Source organism: Pagrus major, chromosome 18, assembly GCF_040436345.1.
Source record: "Pagrus major chromosome 18, Pma_NU_1.0".
Taxonomy (NCBI): Eukaryota; Metazoa; Chordata; class Actinopteri; order Spariformes; family Sparidae; genus Pagrus; species Pagrus major.
In genome coordinates this window covers 28498105-28521475 of record NC_133232.1, presented here as the reverse complement: position 1 = coordinate 28521475, position 23371 = coordinate 28498105, and the positions used below count along the sequence as shown (strand labels likewise).

General features: G+C 40.6%; 1 protein-coding gene across 1 annotated transcript in view; it reads right to left on the bottom strand.

Moving 5' to 3' along the window:
* Positions 1-2716: 2716 nt before the first annotated feature.
* ccdc88b (coiled-coil domain containing 88B) overlaps positions 2717-23371 on the bottom strand; it is a 47826-nt gene continuing 27171 nt past the window's right edge. Inside the window, exons 18-28 of the mRNA XM_073486369.1 lie at positions 23058-23217; positions 21312-21710; positions 19496-19657; positions 18600-18856; positions 18222-18365; positions 16880-17066; positions 14159-14304; positions 9452-9559; positions 6473-6624; positions 3323-3655; positions 2717-2916 (exon numbers count right to left, since the gene is read on the bottom strand). Coding sequence (XP_073342470.1) covers positions 2855-2916; positions 3323-3655; positions 6473-6624; positions 9452-9559; positions 14159-14304; positions 16880-17066; positions 18222-18365; positions 18600-18856; positions 19496-19657; positions 21312-21710; positions 23058-23217 — 2110 coding nt within the window. The 3' untranslated portion in view covers positions 2717-2854. The remainder of the gene's footprint in view (positions 2917-3322; positions 3656-6472; positions 6625-9451; positions 9560-14158; positions 14305-16879; positions 17067-18221; positions 18366-18599; positions 18857-19495; positions 19658-21311; positions 21711-23057; positions 23218-23371) is intronic.

The window sequence follows — 23371 nt, the reverse complement described above, 5'->3', positions numbered from 1 at the left end:
CAGCTGCGTGGACTCTTGAGATCCAACTGTGATGTCAACCAGGGCAGCCATCCATCATTCATCGCTTTAGGAATCAGGAGTGGAGATGGCATTTAATCACTCATTTTGTGCCAAGACTTTCCTCTCTCTCACTTTTCTCTTTTTTTCCCAAGGTTTTCTTTTTCTTGCTGATTTTCTGTTGTCTGAATAAAATGCTTGTTTATTTCACAGAGAGATCCTTGAATTAACAAAGGTCAAACCGCACTCCTGTTTTTTATCTATCCTCTTGTTCAGGTGGCCAGAATTTCTTGATAATACCTGGAGGTTTGTTACGAAAAAGCACCTGAATGTTCCTGCTGTGTGCATAACCACAAAGCTCCTCTGTTGAGGATTTAAAGCCTTCACTTTTTTTTGTCTGTGGGTGCTGTCTGTCTGTGTGCCTGAGGGCGTGTGATTGTTGCATTGCACTCATAATAAGCCTCTGAGTGACTGGCAGAACCAATATCTTGCTATCGCTTTGCCCTGCGCTCACTCAGGCGGCTCGGTGTGCAGCCCCCGTCATGCATCTCAATTCCACAAACACAATGTTCGGAGCCGAGAAGAGGGGCCTGCTTTTTGATTAATGTCACCATGACAACTACATAATTCATGAATTGTATTAGCGATCCATTTGTCATTTGCAAATCATAATTCAGGATGGGTGTTTGAGGAGGGCTGGCGGGATAGAAAGAGCTACGGCCTGCCATTATCCTTAGTGTTGTCTCCTGCACACACACACACACACACACTCAAAAACAAACCCCTACCGGAAATGCTGACGTATCCTTGTCCTAATCTGGGAGGCAGAGGCTCTTTGGAAGCTGCCTGTCTTATAAGAGGGATCCTTTAGCTTCATGATGAACTCTCAGGTCTGCTCATTTGGAAAGCTGCATGCTAATTCACCCCTCTTCATCCGTCTGTCTGTCTGTCAGTCTGTCTGTCTGTCTGTCTGTCTGCCTGTCGGTCTGTCGGCAGAGGCCTGGCCGGCTCTACACTGACACCACTTGGTGCAACAGGGAAAGGAGGATTCTCATTAAAGCACCAGTGCAGATCATTTGCCATTAGATCAATGACTGGATTTACACAGGAACCCTAAACCCAAATGGGCTTTTTCAGCCATATGTGAGCCAGATGGCGGGGTTTCTCCAGGTTTATCCTGCTGTGCGCAGATCAGATCTGGGGTTTACAAGGAGATTTATCATTAGATTTATGTATTTATGTTGCTTCCTGCAGAAATCCGACCCTCGCAGTCATGATTCAAACAGACAACTTAATAATTTCTCTTCGTTCTTTCGGCTACTTGATACTAATCTTCAACACATTCTTGTGGATTATTATTTTTTTTATCCTTTTAGTTCACCTTGTTTCACCGCGAATATTCAACATTTTATAAGAACCTGGTATCTGGCAGCCTTTCCTCTTTTACCTTGAAGCGTGTCTTACAAAGTATGTGATCACCTCTTAAAAGTGATACTCTTCTGACTTTGAATGAGCCAACATTAAGAGGAGGTGATCAGACGGAACAGCAGGAATACTGAATATTTTTAGTTAATCCTGTAAAGGTTTATGGAAGACGAGATGAAGCACTTCTAGCGCTGAACTTTAATGCTCGAGTAAAATTAGCATATGAGGGCTTTTACTTCTTCCAGTTCTGCTTCACTTGGGTATTTCTTCCACCACTGAACTATATATATGGTACAGTATACAGGCCTATATGATGTTCATAATGAAATCTACCAGGCATATTCCTGATGTCTTCGCAAGGCATCTGTAATTGAGCATTTCCAATTACAGATGCCTCCAGAGCTGCTGTGTGATCCCCAGCTGAAGGTTTACAGTGTAGGCTATGTAGAGAGTAGGAGGCCTGAAACGGACGAGTAGAAGTAAAAAATACAGCTGAAAACATCAGTGAAGAATCATCTCAGCTAATTAATAAATGTAGTTTAAAATGAAAAATAAAGCTTCATAGTTTTCTTTGACAGACTACTTCCTGGTGGCATTACTTAGCTGGCTTGTTGGCAAAAATACTTAACTAATGTCACAGAGTTAATACTGTGATGCTACAGCAGCATGCAGTCCGATATTTGAGTGATTAAAGGGGCTATATGTAATAATTCCAGTTGAAAACATTTTAAAAATGATCAACAGAATGTGAATAAAAAGCAGTTTTGTCATTATGATGTCTCTGTATTGTGTTCCAGCGTTATCTGCTGAAGTTAGCATGCTAACCAGTTAGCCCCAGCCCATCCCAGTCTAAAGCTCCTATGCTAGTGGTGTAAACACAAACACTCCCCCGGTCCCTGAGCTCCCTCGCTAGCACGGCTAAATAGCTAATTGCATTTTGAGTTTTCCTTGACAGGTGGCCAATTCTTGCATATTGCACTTTTAACATTATGTGGCTGCTGTAGTTTTATGACTAAAGTTAGCTTCAGTTAGTTTTCATAGTGTCCAGACCGTGTAATTACATCCCATAAGCTTACATTGTGAAAGAAGTGTCTGGAAAACAGTGGATAAATTTCACTATCAGATTTTGATTCATTTGGTCCAAAATTTGTGGTAAGGGAATAAATAACATTTTTAATAAGCTATGTTTAAACCCACTTTTGAGTTGTCAAGTGTTTTTACTATATTTTGTCAGTTTTGGGGCTCCACACTAGAGAGACAGCTCATTCCTTTTACAAGTCAGCAACACTGGAAATGATCATTGACAGAAGGATTTATTCAACCATGTATTTAAAAATACTAGAAGGATCTCATATTCAAAAAAGTCAGAAATACAAAAAGTCTCCAAACAGTAAAAACAGGAGCACAAAATATAAAACATTGGTATTTGTAATTAAGGGTCGGCTGTAGTTCTTTCTCCGGCTGTCGCAGCGTCGTCACTGGAGTGTTGATTGTCTGGAAGGCAGAGAAGATCACAGTCTAATAGGCACATGCATGTTTTATTAAACAGAGTATTATTAGCTGCTGCATTTTGAGTGATTGTAGATGTTACGGCCACTCTGTCTGAGCACAGTCTTACTCTGCAGTCCTATTTCTATTCAGCTTGACATTTAACTTGTTACCCCAGAGACCTGTCACAGTGCTGTGCACATAGCACGCAAGCGACTAGAAACACTCCATCAGAACAAGTAATTTATTTCTTTTTCATATTCTTTTAAAAAATATCACCATTATTATACTTGTTTTGCCGGTTTTCTTCTTTTATGACAAATCTGACTAAATTACTAAATCTGACTTGTTAGTGTGGCCATTTCTGAAAGTGCACACACACATCTTCCTCATTCCTCTTTCTCCTCCTCACCTCTGCCTTCATCCTCCTCGACACTCTCCTGACTGCTCATTGGTGCGTCTGCTGCCTGAGGTGCGCTTGCTTCGCCTCGCTCTCCCTCCCAGAGCACGGTGGGGTTGTTCTGGCTGGAGCGCAGCCGCAGGCGTGGGGGTGTTTTGTGGTCACCGGGACTGAATGATTGGGAAACCCCGGAGCCCCCTCTGGACAACCCGAGTCCCCACCCGTGACGTGATCCCAGCTTACGACGGCCTCCTGAGCCAGAGCGACCGACTGGAGTCCCGGGAACCGAGATGTCCGGCTCTGCTTTTCTCATGGGAGAGGGAGAGACTGGAGCACTGCGGGGGTCTGAAACAGAACGAATTCAAGGTTATTACTTACATATATAACATGTTTACACAGTGGTGGTTGTAACGTTAACATTTTGCTGTCATTTGCAGTGCACCCAACAGTCATACTTGAGTAAAAGTAAAGATATTGTGTTCAAATATTATTTTGTTAAAGAGAGTACTAAAAAGTAAAGTAAGCACAAGTAAAAGCACAAAGTGTTCTTCTCAAATGTTACTCAGCGTATTAGTTACTTTTTAACAGTGTCTAATGCATTATCAATAGCAGGCGTTCAATCAAAGAGGTTTCTGTTTCTGCAAATCCTCAGTCTAAATGACTTTATCTACCTCCTGCTCTGTTCTGCTCGGTGGTCACCTCTCCAAGCCTGCACCTGCTGCACACTTTTGTGTTTTTTGTCCGTATGTCAGGGTTTTGGCCCGTTTGTGATCAAATTGCCTTATTGGCTACAAAAATGCAGATGAAAGGTTTAGATATCAATTCAAATTGTACTCAGTACTCAATTTTTTATGTAACAAAGTAGATTACATGGTGGAATGCATACTTAAGTACCCTAAAATTACTTAATTACAGTGATTTGAGTTGTAGTAATTAGTTACTTCCATCCCTAAAACTGAAAGTTACCAATACAAATAGTACTCCAGTAAAGTCAAGTATCTGATATTAAATGTACTCAAGTATCAGAAGTACAAGTAAAAGTAAATTAGACATATATTCACATGTATGTATATACTGTATACTATGATAGACCGAATATCGGCATTATTCAAAAGTACAATATTTGCCTCCAAAATGTAGTGGAGTGGAAGTATAAAGCAACAGAAAATGAAAATACTCAAGTAAAGTATAAGTACCTTAAACTTATACTTAAGTGCAGTAATTGAGTGAATGTACTCAGTTACCATGACGAATCATTTGGTCATTCATTCTGAAATATGAACGTACAACGACCCTCAGCATGATGATTTTGGACCGCTTTACAGCAGAAAGCAGGTTCTGTTCAAGAAACTAAGTGTAAATGCCGTTTCGGGGACTCTGACAACGGCAGGTGCAGAAATAAATTCAGTAAATGTGACGAGCAACACATTTAATCCCCCAAAATTGCTCCTGATGTCCAGGCAGCTCTGCCAACCGTCAGTCTGAATTAGCGAATATGTGAATGGGAAGCATTGTGAAGCACTTTGTTCTGCTGATGGAGGAAAACACTGCAGAGAAAAGTGCTTAACCCCTTATTTTAAACCCTCTATGTGGCAGTTATAAGCATTATGTGAAGAATGAAATGTAATTGCATTATAATGTAGTTAACCACATATGTTAAGTATTTATCGAAGCATTCCTAACCTGTAATGCCTCTACAAACAATAACTGTGTATAATCTGTAAAATATACAGTTTTAGATGCAGCAACCTCTTTACATAATTTAATTGAATTTAAATTCAATTCATGTCATTCAAGATAAATATTGCACGTCTGGGTAACAGATGCACAGGAGAATGAAGAATTGCAAAGTACAATAACTGCGAAGGCGACATTTGAGACATTAACCTCACTAAATGAAACAACATCTTTAATTGAGTTGTAGGCTGAGCGAGTTTAACGCCTCGTCTGCTTTATAAATAAATTCAGTGCCGGCAGTATCTTTGTGTTTTTCTGACACAGTATGGCATCTGAAATGAAAATTATAATCCTGGTACTGAAAAATCTTAATGCTGTCTAAAATTAGTTATTAGTGTCATTTAAATTGTGTGTTTTTTTAAAAAAAAAAAAAATTTAAAATGCATGAATAATGTAATAAATAGCAGAAGTACTTAACTAAAGAGCTTAACACGGATAAAAGCTGTCTTCTCCTTTTTAACAGTTGATCATATCACATTGAAATAACTTGATGCAAATTATTCATAAATTCTGAATCATTTTAATAAGATAAAGAGCTGCTCTATTACAGTCTGTGTTCAGCGACTGCAGACTAAAAACTGATCTGAGACCAGCGGTTAAAGTCAAGTTAACCTAAGTCATAAAGCAGGTGAGTCTCAGGTTAAACGCAGGTGTTGTTGGAAATGTCATTGCAAACATAGAAGCGAGGAGGGAGGGGGCGTCTTGACTGGCAATCTCTCTCTGACAAGACACATAATTTCTTTTAAAGCAATTAAACCAGGATTCAGATTATTCTCACTTTTACACACAATGTTTTCTACATGCATCGTCTTTTGGAGAGATTTTCTGCTTCCTACACCTGTGTGTGGTTGAGAAATCCAGTCTCTCTCTAGGATTCGAGGCTCAATAAAAACCACGAGTCCTTTTGTTGAGGAGCTCCCAGTTTTGGTCCTGACACACAGTTTAGGAAAGCTGGGATTTGAGTGGGATAATAGGGAACACAATGTGAGGAAAATTAAATTAAATGGGGACAATAACAGTAGGCCTGAAAAAAGAGAGGGGGGGGGGAAATCACATGAATGCAGGTTGAAGCTTAAATCCTGGCTTTGAAAATGTCTGCAGAGAGTAGTTTTTTTTTCATCTCTCTCAGCCGGTGAATGCATTCAACAGTCAAGGTGCATAAAAAGAGAATGAAGCCTTTGCGAATCTTTTCCTTTCAACATGTGGTTAGCAGAGAAAGCCGGCCTCAGAAAGTCTTGGCACTCTGCTGGGCGAGATCTAAGGAGAAGAGTGTGGTATCAACGCTGACCACACTTGGTAGTCATGAGATGATTTGTATGCATGCCTGTAGCCGCGCTTGATGGGGCGAGCATGTGAGCATATCTTTGAGAAAAACCGGTCCGCTCGTGTTTGTGTGTGTGTGTGTGTGTGTGTGTGCGGTCTCACCGGGCTGAGGTGTGTGCGTGTCTGATGTAAATTCGGAGCTGTCGGCCAGGTTTTCCACACTGCCCGCGGCGGTGAAGAGGGCGCGTCCCTCTCTTCCTCCTCCCCGGGGTTTGATTAGCTTCTTCATCCTGTCTGCAATCCAGTTAGATTTCCTGCGAGGACACAGAGGACGGGGAGCATTTACAAAGAGGGATGAGTCTGGAGATTATGTGTGAGTGTGTGATTTTAGAGAAAATACCAGGAGGATGCCAAGTGTCACGACGCCTGCATCTTAAAAAAATACACTGTGTTTGTTTCCTGACATGGAAGCTCAAAATGAGAACACAATGTTCTTTAAGGTGCCAGCTGTCATTCACTATGTCAAAGAAAGAAAACTAATTTGAAAATAATTAAGTTATAATTAAGATGTCACTAACATATTAATTTGTAGCACTAGGGACAAAATGCACCTTTGTGACACAATTTGAACAATTTCTCCACAACACTTTCATTTCATCATTCAAATGTAATTTATGGTATGAAATGCTTGCTAGCTGTCAAATACACTCCCTCTGAGAGTTTTCTGCTAAAGTGACAACTAATTGTGGACCGAGACTTCAACAACACAAACATCCCACTACTATGACCTCAGTTTACTGTTTTATTTTCTGGAAACAAGCCTTCATGACAGCATCAGAGTGGTGTCATCCTCCTTGAGATAGTTTGGATCATTATACACACACTTTAAAGGGTAACTTCACCAATTTTACACATTAAAGTGTGTTTACAGGTCTTGGGGATTACTACCACATATGTTAAAGATAAAGCTTAGGTGGTATAAAGCTTTTTGTGGCTTCAGAGGAAGCTGCGAGTAATCTGATAAATTGCCTCCAGTGATGTCACTCAGTGGTTACGTTGCATTGTGGCTAATGTAGGCAGCAGGTTTTGAAGAGGGAGAAGAATTGGTGGAAGAAAAAGGTGATATCCCTGTTTCTGCTGTATCGATTTGGTCATTTGTTTTTAAACTGTCCATAATGGTTCCAACAGTGTTATAGGAATTCAATGATAGACCAGTGGACTGCTTTTCAAAATCTGCTGCCTTCATTACCCACAATGCAAATTATCAGATTGCATGCAGCTTCCTCTGGAGCTACAAAAAGCTTTAAACTAATTTTATATGCAGTAGTGACTGTTACCCTTTAGGAAACCAGGGTTTTATGGATAAAACAAAACACAGAGGGAATATCTCTTGTACATCAAACGTGCTCTTGTTATTAAAGAATAAGCGATCATCCCCAGGTGTGTGGGGGAGGTACTGACTTCTGTTACCATAATGAACAATAATATATAAAAGAAACTCTTCCTCACTTTCAAAGCTCAAACCCTGCACTAAAACCTCACTGTGTCACAGAACAAATTCTGTACAAGTTTGAGGTCCAATTTAACAATAACTTATGAACGCAAATATATTCAGACTTCAAGGTAAGTTTTGAACTTGGGGGGAAAATGCACTCTGTGTGTCTCAACCTGTCTGGAAGAAAACCTTCATAAAATTAAAACATGTTTGAGTGAAAAGAAGTAATTTAATCGAAATGGTTGCATCACATTCACAAGCTTCCCATGAGTCCTTGAACGTTTGTGAATTTGAGGTAAAAAACGAAGGCCGTGTTGTCTGTGAGCCTCTGCAAAGCCTGCTAGTTCTCATTAGGAAAATTCTCAATGCTGTACCAGTAATTAACCTTGATCCGTGTTTCAAACTGTGATGTGTTGGGTCCTTGAGTTTGCGGGAATTGGGCCTAAACAGATCTTAAAAAGTCCTTAAATTTGATGGTGTGGGAGCTCTGTATTCAGTTGTTCAAATCCAAAGGATTTCTCCCCAGGTCAAAACCTTGAGTGGAGCTGGTGCAGTAAAAATAGCAAACTAAGTGCTTTTGTGTAGCAAATGACGATGGGGAAGAATCATACAATAACAAATTGACAGCAAAGTACTTACCTTTTTTTTATGTTTTTGGGGAGCAGCTCAGTTCAGACGCATTTGCCAACTGAGCAACTAAAATATTGTTATACAATTAGATAGAACAAGTCACTGGTTAGACGCGAAGCATGAACTCAGGCTTTTTTACAAAAGATCTATTTCACTTGTTTAGGAGAATGCTGCAACATTGTTTTGCTGTGAAGCTCCAGAAATGTTTTGTGGACTACAAAACTTCACCCCACTTTCCATCGACATGGGGGTTTTGGGTGAACATGTCCTCTAACTATCTTCATTTAAATAAACCAAGTGTTTTTTTGTGATAAAAAGTATAATATGCCATTAATCGTGTGTTTGTGAAGTTTATACTGTTTAGTTGTTTGCATCATATAGGACACACTCACTGAACGTGGTGTTAAAGTGGTGCTTCTAATATTTCTACCTCACCTTATGGCGTGGACAAAACATTATGAACAACTTTCACATAAAATGCAATAAAATTCAGAAAGCACAGAGTTGATTCACCTCCTCTCTGACACATAAACTGAACATTATAACCATTGAGAATATATACTTTATTGACTTTGTATTCCACTGTGTTTGACTGAACTGGAAGCAATTCATCATTACTTTCTTTGTCTTTTAAAATGCTCTCAATCCATCGTGTTTTAAGGTTATATGCTGAATTATTTTCACTGTGTTGAGCATTTTGAATCATCTTTGAGCTGCGTTTGTGTTTTATCTTTATCTTCACTCTTGTCTACACTGTAGATTTTTAAAACTGACTTAACTTTAAGTTGGGAAATTGATAAATGCAGAATTACCTGGTAAAGCAGACTATACATTTAAGTTTTGCACGCTAAAAAGTTTTAACAGCTTAAAATTGTTAGTCTACTTGGTAAATTTGAGGCAATCGGCTTCCTGTTTTTTTTCTTCCGTAAAATCACTGTCAGATTTTACAGTGTACCTTCTCTCTAACTAATGAAGTGGGGGCTTGATGTATAGATACAAATATGTTTATACAGTACTTGGCCTTGTTGGCTGGAGGTTGCATGCTGGGCTCGAGGACTCTATACTGATCCATGATCTTCTCCACCAACTTCTGCTTCTCCCGACGGAGCTCGCTCAGCTTCTCCCTGAAGGAAAACATATGAGCATCAGAACAAAACAGCTGAGAGGACGGAGGACAAAAACTGAGTAGGAAGGTCTGTTTGATTCATTTAATACTCTCATTATCAGCGTGAGTAGCTTATTCTGGAAGTATGTATGTGACGTGGCTGAACCAATTCCATGGAGTGTTTTTTTCAGCAGATAAGAGAGGAGAGCGCATGTGGATGTTTATGTTCATTTGCTGCTGGAGAGCCGAGGGATCAAGGTTCAGGCAGCGGCGTGGACAAACATAAAGCAGGACGGCGTTGAATAACTGCCTCCACGTTCAGCACACCTCCGCTGAATGAAAGACGACTGAGAATGAAAACACTAGACACAAAGTCTGTGACAGCATGAGCTGACCACTGTGAGTTGAAAAGATCAGGAAGGTTATTAGAGATGAGCAACGGCCAGGATCAAGGCCTGTGTATTTTTAGCCTTGCTAGCGGCTTGGCTCTGGGGATGGCAATGTCAGATGGACGGCCGTTTGGTCAGTCCACCTCTTTATTCCTGAAATATCACAACAACTAGTCGATAGAACGCTATTAAATTCAAAACAAAAAAAAAAATGCTGCTGGGAACAGGAACAAAGCAGGCTATGCTTTCAGAGAGTAGAGATTTATGCTTTGCAGTTGTTGTAAAGGAGTAAGTAGTAAGACATGGGACGCAGATAGGAATAGCAATGGTGTTTCCACAGCTAGCACAGGAGCTCTGGATCAGGAGGGGACGGGGCTAGCTGCTTAGCATGCTAAACATGCTTTGGCAACGCTATGAATAAACATCATAACTTTCAAACTGTTGTTCCTTCACATCCTATTGAGTTACATTTTAAATGTTTTCATCAAAACATTCTCATACAAACATATTGCACCTTTAAAGACCAAGTACACCCCCACATGGAAACAGCACTCGCTGATGGCAGTTCTGTGGGTTACGAGGTAGGGCCTCCGTGGATCCGTAACACGGATGCTTGATCAGGATGAGATCTGGGGAATTTGTTGGCTGGATCCACACCTTGAGCTCTTTTTCATGTTTCTTGAGCCGTTCCCGAGCAATTTCTGCTGTGTGGCAGGGCGCATCGTCCCGCTGGGGGAGTGTACTGCCATCACGGAGTGCTGCTGCCATGATGGGGTGTACTTGGTCTTTCCTTTGTGTGTAGTGCTGCTTTGCAAATGCCAGGTAACACCATACCTGCTTAGCATTGCACCAATGTGGCTTTGAACAACCTCACAGGGATGCTAGTATGACTTCAGATTCATCATCTTGTTTTTTTTTATATATATTTCTGAATTCTGATAACTGTTTGGATGCTTTCCAATTTAATAACGTGGCCATCGGCTCTGGTTATCTTTGTGTCCTTCAGATCTGTTCTGAATTACCTCTTTTAAATCATCCTACCTCAGTTTGTGTATCAACTACAAACCAATGTATCTAGCTTGCAGGAGATGATATTTATTAAGTTTAGATTTTGATGAAGCACTATCGAAGGCCACTCCGATGTATTTTATGAAAGCTTATAAGGCTTCTTCACATCCTTGCTTACTGAATTCACAACATTTTCCCAACATTAGTTCAGAAGGGCAAAGTCTCCGCATCATTTGATCAACATCACTTACCAAGAAAAAGGGATTCTGTAAGTCAAACAATCTAAACTGTCTTATCCACTTTCCAAGGTCTTACATATACTTTGCCAGACACTTCTTCAGGGAAAATGAAGAGATGAGACCGACTGAGAGGCAGGAAGGTGTATGGAGTCTTTAAATCTACTTTTACTAAAGAAAGCATCATGTTTCTAAGGCAGTTTATCTCCAGGGTACACTTAACACTTACATGAGTTTCATCTTAAAGCAGCAAAATGTAACTTTCAGACCCCAGGTCGTCAAATAATGACGCTTTGGGTCGGATGCCGACCCAAAGCGTCATTATTTGACAACCAGGGGATGAGACTCAACAACCAACTATCTTTGCCCAGGAAGTTACATTTTGTTGCTTTAATCATGTGATGTTTGGTGCACTTTTGGAAACATTCAATATCACATCACATGTACTTTTATGTAACACTTTTATTGGACTGTTATGTTATCTTGTTTTTGATTTCATCTTTTCATGATGAGCTCGTCTCTGCTCTCGATCCCACAGAGGAGCACAAATAAACCAAATATGAGGCTCTTTCAGTTTGCCATTTTCTGATGCCTTATTGCAAAAGAAACTGCAGGGCTATGAAATAATAACATCCCTGATACCCTATTTGGACTTGCATCCCGGTGTTAGTTTGGATTACATTCTCCTTCCTGATGAACCGCACCACAGTTTACTTGGCTCAGGACAGAGACCTGCATTTCCTACAGGAATAAACACTCCCGTTTAAATACACTGATCTAAAAATGCACCTTTGATCCTGAACTTTACATCTTGGGATTAGAAAACCTCATCAGAGGAATCAGAAGGGGAAAAAACTAATCGGGGAATCTGGTGAGGTCAAAACTTTTAGGACAAGCACAAAAGCTTTCAGTCCTCAGAACTGGTTTCAAGTGTTTCAACAATATTCATGTTTTTACATTCGGTAGCAGTTGGAGTGGATGAAGTGATGCTGGCTTAATATGGACTCAGACTGTCACAATACAAACTTGGCAATGACACCCTGGAGGTCGCTCCCAGAGTGATGCAACAGCCTCTTAAGCACTCCCAGTCTACATCAAAGTGTTTGATATTAGCCTTGCTGATCGTGTCACTCAAGCTTATTACATTTCAGCAGTGTCACCAGTATGTGCACACTGGCTACCTGAGAGTTGCTGAGTTTTAGCCAATGATACATTTCTATGTAACTATGTGTGAATGAAAACAAATGCTGCACTCCCCTATATCCTTAAACAGGCATAGACTGTTTCTTTTGTGCCACTTGGGGCAGCACAACAAAAAAACACTGACGTCTTATCACCTTCACAGTTGATAGGGTGAACTGAGCAATCAGTTTCTCATTTACACAGCAGGCACGTAATAACAACATTAGTATTCATTTGAAATAGTGTTTCTGGCGATCTGATGAATGGAAACTCAATATTTGCTCTCTTTTTAGTCTCCAACTAACTTTGGAGGGAAATATCTGCCTTTTCAGCAGCTTAATTCTAAAACTTCACTCTGAATTTAATCATTATAAATGATCCCAATGCATCTTTTTCTGCAATATAATCTCTAAAAGGAAAGTATGTATATCAGCGCATATCTGGCAACATATATACTGCTACCTTTATACCTGTGAAAAGCCAATATTGGCTGATAATACTGGCCAACTAATATATAGGTCGCGATCTAGCAGTAAAGCTATTGGCCATAAGACCAAAATAATGGGCTGCAAGACCCTAAAGTGCTCTGTAGAGCTGAGGGAAGCTGCAGAGCCGGGTGATGACTCAGTTCGTCACTTCAAAAAAGAAAAACCTCTCACATTACATGTAGTCATACTGTATGATCTACTGTTTATATAAAAAGAGCAGATTTAACTGAGCACAACGTGGGATCCCCATCCTGTTAAAGGTACCCTGTGCAGTTTTCTTGTAAACAAAGTTACATTTACATTTATTGTTCCTCACAAAAACACGTGTGTATCCTTTAGTCCAAATAAATGAGTTAAATTAAATTCCTAACTCATAAAACATTTGTAAAGCAGGTTTTATGTTTTATATTTTGGAACCTGCATGTTTTTAAAAACATTTTTGCCAGCATGCAGTTTTTTCCTCTTGTCTTTTCGTAGTGTTGCTGTGTGGCTTACTGCCAACTACAGTGGAACAGTGTGAACCGTAGGCAGGAATGCATTTTGTGACGTCTCACACATGTCTGACCCCCTGGGCATGAATAAGATCTAAATCGCTCAGCAAAAATATTCCTGTATAGCGTCGCTTACGGTCAAAATCTCTGCAGGGTGCCAGACCCATGATCCATCCTTTTATCCTGCATACTATGATATCCTCTTTATCCAACCAACACAAGCATGCGTTGGGAATTTGTCTGCAGTTATTTTAATGTAAAATACATTTCTGTGGGTTCGAACAAACTAAGTTGACTCTTTGAGAGGCGAAGTACAAACAGTAACATTTTCCTCAGAAATGTAAGAAAAAATAGGTGAAACCTGTGTGGAAGAAAATAACTTTTCAAGAATTAAAGCTTAAGATTTGGCTACAAAAAGAAATTTGGCTCATTAAACTTTAAGGGGAAAGTCAGCTCTGTGTGCTCACTAGTAGTTCTGAATTAATCTGTTTGCAGTCTGCTAGTCATTTAAAAGGACGACTGCTGAGTGCTGTCAGACTGTGAAATTGTTGTCTTGCCGTCTCAAACCTTTACATACAGTAAGTGTTTTTATGTACTTGGATATGAATACAAACTGTGTTACCACCTACTAAGTTTGAAATGTTAACAAATTGCTTTTGCTCAAACACACATTCCATAAAATCTGCTTCCTTTTTCTTGTCACTAATTTCCTGCAGAAACAAATTATGTGGATTGCCTGTGTGTGTGTGTCTGTGTGTGTGTGTGTGTGTGTGTGTGTGTGTGTGTGTGTGTGTGTGTGTGTGTGTGTGAGTGTGTGTACTCACTGGTACTCCCTCTGCTGTGAATAGTGCTGGTCCCGGCGCTCCAGGCTCTGCTCCAGTAAGGCCCGGTTCTCTTTCAGCAGGCTCTGGTTCTGCTCTGCTAAATGCCGGTTCTCCTCCTCCATGTTGCTCTTCAACTGGCTCAACAGCTACACACACAAGACCGTGAATGTCAAGCAAAATAAATATTTTGGTAAGATCAGAATATATAGATTGTTTTTCATCTGTATGCATTCCTCATATAAGTCTGAATATTCATGTCAAGTTAGTTTTATTTACAGTATACAGCCCAATGTCACACATCACAAATTTGCCTCAAGGGACTTTACAATATGTACAGTATATGACACCAATTCCCATGCCTTCTGTTGGAAGCTTCTGCTGTTTTGGCACCAAGAGGCTTTTTTGTAGATCTTGATGTGATACACATCCCTGTCGAATTTCATACATCTAGCTGAAATAAAGCCCGAAAGGCTGCTTCTTTGACATTATCTTGGGGGCGCTATCGAGCCATTTTGCCACACCCATGTGCAAAACCCATAAAAAATAAAACATTTGGCCACTTCTGATACCCGTGCAAGGTTTCCTGAGTTTCAAGTACGGCAAGCCGCTCAACAATGTGTTCAAAAAGCAGAAAAATAATAATATCTACAAAAACAACTTGTTCCTCAGGCCTATAAATATATAGTGTATACATCAATGGTACTTTATAACCTGTCAGAATTGGGAGGCATGATTTCAGAGCTCACATCTCACCACTTACTGACTGAAGGCACACAGCTGCAATCTACAGCCTCACAAATGACCAAAGAATTCATGCAGCAGCTTTGTGACGCTATCTATACAGACCTGTTACTGGGCTTCATAAAGATGCTATTCAAAGCAGAGTTAACCTTGAATGCTAACACAGTGCGACACCATCTAATGTAAGAAGCACAACTGCTGTACTGAGCAGTGAAAGAAGCGGGGAGTTAATGTCTCAGCCTTTTTTTTTTTTTTTTTTATACCTGAATAGATGTTGAAGCTTTGAACACAAACCACAAACTCTGTCTAAAACCTGAAAAAAGGCACTGATTATACACGATTATATAGATCTTACAAGATGGTACACTAACTCCTTTGCAGAACATCTCTCCTAACATCCTACTCGTGAATCTGTTTCCAAATAGTTTCGCTGTCCAATCTAGCCCCATCAGTTCGCACAGCTGCTGCAACAGGTTAACTGACACCACACAGGCTCCAAACTGAACTTGTAATCAAAGAGAAGAGTTGGCGACCTCTCCACTTCTCCTCTGAAACACATTATAATGAGAAGCTTAGGCATCTGACTGAACTACCTTCAATCTAGCATTCTGCGGGGCTGAATGAGGCGTCCAGTGTGGCACACGGGAAAGCTGACACATGAACATTTATAACAGTGTTTTGATTCGAGGGGCACTTTATCTTTAGTGGGTGAATGCAACAAATCAGGCAAAAAAAAAGGGGACTAGAAAATGTGTCTTTTGTGACAGGGGTACATTAGCATCTAGCACGAATCCACTACAACAGTAGTTAGCCATTTAAAGTAACAGTTCAACATTAATTAAGTTCAGTTCAATTACACTCCCATACTCGCTGTATGGTGATGTGAAGCTTCTGCCAGCTGGTGATGAGCAATTAGCTTAGCACACAGACAGAAGGCAGTGGAAAACAGCTAGCCTGGCTCTGTGCAAAGGTAACAAAATCCACTTATCAACACCTGTAAAGCTCAGTAATTAATACGTAAGTATAAAAATAAGGATTTGTCTTTTACTTGTTTTGTTCTGGACTACTTCTTAGCTGGCTGCAGATACTTCCTTGATTTTTGCTGGTTGCCTGGCAACTGCTCAGAGCCAGAAAAAAAAGTCTGGCTTATAACACCCTTATGAAATCACAATATTATTATTATTATTATTATTATTATTATTAATAATACTAATAATAATAATAATAATAATAATAATAATAATAATAATAGGTCAGCTTGAGTGGTGCTGGTTGGTGCTCAGTTAGCTGTTTCCATCTCTTTTCCAGTCTTAGCTAATCAGCTACTTATTTACCTTAAGACATGAGAGTGATATCCATCTCCTAATCTAATTGAATGTTTTGTGAGCAGCAGCTTGAAGCAGCAAAAGGTAAAATTTACTGGTTAAAACTTCTTAAACTCCGTACAGGAAGTCAGTTTCCACCTGTTTTGTCCCTGAAATGACTGGAGACCTGCTTCAAGGGCTTTTCATATTCAGTGCTCGTTTGACAGCATTACATAGAAGAAGAAGACTGAAGCAGTTCTGATGGCAAAACTCCCCCATCTCCTTATTCACTAATAAGTATTCATTTTTTGTTTGGACCAATATATAATTTCTCTGGTGTTCATAGTTGAAACTGGCTTTAAATCAAGTATTAGAAATGATGATATGACACTGTAGCTGTTCCTCCCTGACCACAACTATGTAATACTCTCTAAAACCTGCAATGAAGTCCTAATAAATTTTGTTTGATTTCCCAATAATGCTTTAAATAAATTTGTTTGTTTTTTTATTTCAAGAGCGTAATGTATCTGAGTGTCACCGCCGTGAAGCACTAAATCCCTTTTTTGCAAGTTAATGGTCGGCTAGCAGCTGGAATACAAAACAGCTGTGTGTATCTGCAGGTGTGTAAAAACATTGCTGTGTGTGTATTTTTGTGTGTGTTTGTGTCTGTTAATACCTGGTACTGGCTGGTGAGGCGGGCACTGCTGAGGTCCAGGCTCTGGTTGGTTTCCCTCAGGGTGCTGAGTTCCCCTTCCAGTCGCGTCCGTTCCAGCTGGGAGGCGCTCAACTCCCCCCTCAGCACCGAGCCCTGAGCAAGCAGCTCCGCCTGCAACGCCAGCCACTCCTTCTGCTGGGCCTGCAGCCTGCAACACCGACACACACCGACACACACACACGCACACGCACACACACACACACACACACACACACACACACACACACACACACACAGAGGCTTTACTGTGACTGTTGTGTGTCCTTCAAAGTGCTGTGTATCATTGTGCGGTAAGCGCTCTCGAACTGTAGCTCTTTATTATATTATTACACAGCATGATGACCAAGCATCAAGCAAGAGAAACATCTGACATTATCTCAAACAAAATGGCTGAAAAACACATTACGGGGTCACTGAGTCTGTTTTAGATCGCTAACAAAACACTGACACTGTCGAGGTAAGCAATCATCTTTGTTTCATGTTGTAATGAGAACTGTAATGAGGTGAGATGAAACTCCTAATGATCACCGTGGGGGACAGTTGGTAATATTCAGTAATAAACAGCACACATTTTATTTTCCCAATGTGGATTCAAAGTGTTTTGGAAATAAACTTTAAACTGAACAGCACACAGTGTACAGCATGGCTCCATATTAAACAAATCAGCTGCTTTCCATATATTTTCTTTAGAGCTGTAATTAAACATTATGTCCATTATCGATAAACCTATTATTATCCACCATTAATTGATCAGCAGATTGATCGATAAAATGTCTGCAAATAGTAAAAAGTTCCAAGAAACCATGGTGAAGTGTCTTGTTTTGTCCAACCGAGAATCCAAAACACAAAGAAAAGAACAAAGCTGATATGATAATGATAATGATAATACAAAAGCTGTGAGTGTGACTGAAACAATAAAGTTGCTGCTGAACATCTACATAATGAGCTCATCACAATGGCTAAATAAATGAATGTATTAAGTCCAAAAGCTTTCCAGTTTCTGCCTATGGTTCAAGAATTCAGCTTATAAAATATCCAAACAAGCCTTTATGTGTGCCTTATATTCCTTTGCTTGGTTCCACAAAGGCTTCAACCAGGAGGACAACATGCATTCTCTGCATTCCTGTAGTACATTTGTATTCACACCAATTCCTGTGTTCCTCCCCGTTCTTCATATTGAAGATTTAATGGTGCTGCTGCCTTATATTCACAGCTACATGTGAGTGAGAGGAGAGGAGTGAAAGGATGATCAGATCTCATGAATGTGATGCTGAAGGAGCTGAATGGTGAGCGTATTTGTTACCTCTCGTTGTCTTCTTTCAGCCTCCCCAGCTCTCGTTCTCTCTCCAGTCTCCTCTGGGCCTCTGCCTCCAGCTCCTCTCTCTCCATTTTCATCTCCTGCTCTCTCTCCTCCAGCTGGGTTTTACCGTCCAGGAGCTCCTTGTACCTTTTGAGTGAAAACACATCATTAACCCAAACATAGAAAAATGTATGACAGAAAGAGAGAAAGTTTGTTTTGAACATTTTGTATTAGTGGATGTGTGTGTTGTTCTTGTGTATATTTTTGCTGTCAAGAGAACGAAAAGTCCTGAACGAGGATAGAAAATTCTCCACAGTCAGGATTTCCTGTTTTTCACTTTATAAAAGGGTCTGACTGAATGCAGTCAGTGTGTGTTTGTACCTGGCCTCCAGCTCCCTGTGCTGGGCCTCCAAGCTGCGATTGTTGCTCCTCAGCTGAGAGTGTTTGTCCAGCAGCTCCTCCAGCTCTACCTCCTGCCGCTGCTGCATCGCTGTCATCCGCTCATGGTCCCGCCTCAGAGCCTCCATCCGGGCCACTGACTCCTCCCGCTCCCGTGCCCACACCTTGGACTCGGCCTCCAGAGCTGCACACCGGGCCTCGCTCTCGCTGCATCGTCCATTCAGTGATGCTTGCTCCACCTGTGTGAGTGTGTTTTATGTAAAGTCAACAGATTAAGATTATTACTATATTACCTAATATACACAAAGTGCTATTATACCATTAATATGAACATGTAATATATGTATCAATAGATTAGACTCTTGTCTTTTCGGTTATGGTGGTCATTTTCAAAAAGAAAGCATCGTCGAAAAAAAAATCCAGGTACAATGTGAAGTATACAACTGTAATCTAAGAGTTAACAGCCATGTTAGCAGCTCTATGAAGCTGCACTGAGCTAAATGCTAACGTCAGCCTGCTAATGTGCAAACATACAGGCATTTTGTTAAAGGGGCACTATGTAGTTTTGGAGAAGATGTTCAAAGTCAGAATTTGAACATTAATGAGGTATTAATACAAACTCTTTTGCTGAGACCTGCCCTACTCTGCTTCTGATTGGCTTACCCTGATATCTTTATAAATCTCACTTCTCATGCCTGAACCTGGTGTAAAGGACATTGCTGTGTTGGTGTAAAAAATGTTGAAAATCATAATTAATTTAGTTCCAGGACATTCTGTCTCTTCTCTACTCTCTGTTAGTGCAGCGGAGAGAAGCACGAGGAACTTGAGAACGTTGTTAAATTCAGCTATAATCATGGTCTCTATCTGTGCGTGTTCACCTGCAGCTGGGTGTTGAGCGTCTGTAGTCTGGTGCAGGACTCCTGCAGGCTGAGGGAGTGCCGACGCAGAGCTTCCAGCTGCTCCTTAAGGTGCTCACACGCCTCCTGGGACTGGGACAGGCGCGACTGCAAAGCCTCCTGTGCTGCAACTGCCAACGCTTTCTAAGAGAGAGAAATGCCATATTCAGAGAGAGAGAGAGAGAGTCCACAGTCATATAGAGTAGCAGCTGTGTCGGAGGCTGTGCTGCCTTCGGTGTCACATGGTGCTCAAAATATCCATATTATTTGCACCTGAATCTGTAGCTGACCTTTCACAGCTTTCCAGTCAGGTAGCAGAGTAAACCACGTTTGTATCAATCTATAAATACAGATGTAAATTCATCCTCTGTGTAACCGAGTTTACAGGAATGTAGAACATAAAGGTTGAGAATATAAACAGTACTACTGGTCCACATTTGTTGTTTACTGCAAGATTACAGTGAGGTGAATCTTTGCACAGGCGTTTGTAATCAAATCAGCAAGTCTGCACGCGTATTATGATTCTTGACGGTGCAATCTGCTCCGATAAATAAAGGACTGTGTTGATTTGGCATCCTGGTGGATAGATTTGAAATTAAAAGACAATGTTGAATTTTGCCAAATTGCTGATGGTATAAAATCTGGTGTTTTTATCCAAAATTTAAATGAGTCTGAAATTATTTGAGCATTTTTGCCAATATTGGCAAAGCCACAACACATTTCATGTGTGAGTCATCTAAAGAGTCTGGAGCTCGGCTCTTTTTCATCTTGGATGGTTTTCACATTTCCTCCCAGCACCTCACTGAATCATCCTGACACACGGGGGATCCCCACTTTTTTCTCTTTTAGATTTTCTGCCAGTGTCAATCGGGGAAAGTAACTATGTACATTTGCTCCAGTACCAGTAGTAGAATGTAAAGTAAGTTTTAAAGGCAGCATTGAAGTAAAGTGAATTTACCAGACTGTTCTACTTGTTCTAATACTTGCCTTTACCCACTTAGTCTTTATGACCACGTTACCGATGATCATCTCACAAAAATCCCTTTTTTTCGTTGTGAAAGTAACAATATGTTGCAATATTGTTATCGAGGTAAATGGCCAAAAATATTTTGATATTTGATTTTGTTGCCTAGTCTAAGCATTTATGATGTGCTTCTGGATGTTTCAAAATATAAAGATTTGAATTGTTTATGCAAATACATATTGCAGTATTATTTTGAGGCCACTACTTGTAATAGAGGATTTAACATTGTTGTACTTTTACTTGAATAAAAGATTACTTACGCGACTGAGTGTTGTATCAACAAGCGTAAACTGCTTGTTGATACAACAAACCCCAAAAGGTGCCTTTCTTCATCCATCTTAATCTAAAACTTCAGATCCTGACAGCGAAACTTCAGTAGTAAACCTACAGAGCGATGCACAGAATGAAATTCCCAACCTTTGCGGTGCTGGAGCTGCCGCGTTACAGCATGATGTGTGTGTCTGTATGTGTGTGTGTTTGAGAGAAACAGTAAGAGTTACAGCAGAAGAGATAAGGAAGATTAACAGTAGCCGAGGTGACATTATAAAAACTGATGAGCAGAGATAAAGCAGTAGTTCTGGAAATAAAGTGCTGCACTCGGGGAAGTGGCGGCCTACTGTGAGCTGATAGCTGCGAAACATCCCTAGGGCAAGAATTTCAACGTAATATAGATCATCGTCGTCACACAGAAATTGCACTGAACCACACAGACACCCTGTAAATGAGATTCTCACACATACACACACCAGACATATATTCAAACACGAGACACACCTCTTTTTCCAGCTCTATCAACCTCTCGCTCATCTGCCTCTCCAACTCTTCGGGGGCATGATCATGGGTCACAGAAAGGTCACGACCTTTGCCAGCTTCAGGGGATTGATCCTGATGTGACGTCTCCAAGGTGTGTGTCTGACAAGCGGGCGTTTGGTTTGAGGAGTCTGAATTTGAATTTGACGTAGCGTCCTCCTCCACACTTCCTCTTCTCTTTTCCAGCTGGAGCAGAGATTCACTCTTCTGAAGGCTCTGCGAGAGCGACTCAATTTTCTCCTGTGATTGGTCGAGAGAAGCGCTTGTCGTCTTTAGTTCAGCCTCGGCTTTTTGGAGTTTTTGGCTCAGACGGTGGACTTCAGCGGACAGCTCCTGAGAACGTGCCTGCTCCTTGGATAAGTCCTGATAAGAGAGAGAGAAAAGGGGCAACGCAGTGTTGAATGATTATAATCTGTTGGAAATAAAATGATGGTACACAGTCTGTGCAGCAGTACACAGAAAGTTAGTTGGTCTGTCTTTACAGGATCATTTTAATACTTAGTACGCAGAATATTTCCATTGTGCATACTAATTATGTTACAATCTACTAATGTTCACAGTACAATGAGCCGATAGTAGACAAGAAATAAATGTATATCAACAGGAAATTATTCCATTAAACTGTGAGTCTGCTAACAGCCAGTTAACTTTAACAAGAAGACAGCTGACTATTTTCCCCTCAGAGATTTAAAATGGTTTTTATTGTTGTTTTTTAAGCATGGAGTAGAGTAAACTGAGATTTTGTACACTTACTAATTATCATAATTTTGCGTCATCACTGGCAAATGTTGCATCCATAGAATGTAACTCATTGCATTTTGGTATTTGTTAGCAGAAAGTTCATCCTGTGGACGCTGCTTTTATCTTTCTATTGTGGGAACTCTTGAGTGAACAATATAGGACATGGGAAGTCATACTGGCATTTGGGCACAGCTATAGAGCAAGCCCGCAGGAAGAGTGCCAGGCTTTGAAGCCAGTTTTCGTAGTGGCCACACTGTGTATTGGAACGTCATATGATGATCTGTGGCCCAAAAAGGCTTTTTTGCATAAGCTTACATTGTGAAACAAAATGATTTTATCCCCATTGAAGTCAGCCGGGCGCTAAACCGAAAGTCAGCCGGCTCAGCTGGAAGGCTCTAGTGCGCACGCACTCTAGGCCGCACAACGTGGATGATCCGGGTATTTTCAATACTGTTTCCAGTTTTTATTTAATGTCCTTGCTATAGAGTGCTGCAGCTATGACGTGTTATTTAAGGCTAACCAAGAGTTACCATCACCCTGGTTCCCTCGACAAATAGCTGATCTTAAGGATATTTGATAATGCAGGGGCTGTGTCCTCCCAAATATGTATCATAATTGCGGCCCTGAGTTAATTTATTCCTGGTTTGTTTTAATTTTTAATTTTCCAACTGTGAGCACAGTCTCCATTTCCCATGTTGTATAGTGTTGTATAGTCCATCAACAGACAACAACGCTGACAAATCCTGTAAACCTTTGAGTTTACAGGATTTTGTCACTTTTCCAGTGTGAACACACAGACAGAAACATCATAGGATTAACTATTATTACTAAGAATTTATTTAATCTTTATTTCAGTTTTTAAAAGGATTTTCCGCTGTCTAGATAAGCAAAGAAACCTTAGTTTACCCTCCTCTATATCCCTGCAGCAGTGATTACTCTCAGTACCACGTCACACACATACACACACACCTGGGAGAGAGAGCTAATCTTGGCCTGAGCGTCTGCGTACTGCTCTTGCAGCTGCTGTTTTCCCTCCTCCATGCTGGTTAATTGACCGCTGAGCTCTTTCTCCAGGTCCTGTAGCCGAGTGCAGAGCTCCTTGGATTCAGACAGCTGCTCACACACACACCTGCACAGACAGACATCAGCAGCAACACAGGTCAGACCCAGGTTGAATAATGATAGACTTGACATTATAGATAAATGCATATGTGGCCAGGTAGCCCTCTCCGATGCCTTGTTAAGTTAATTGCGCGCCTCAGCTTGTGATTAAGGTTAAATGT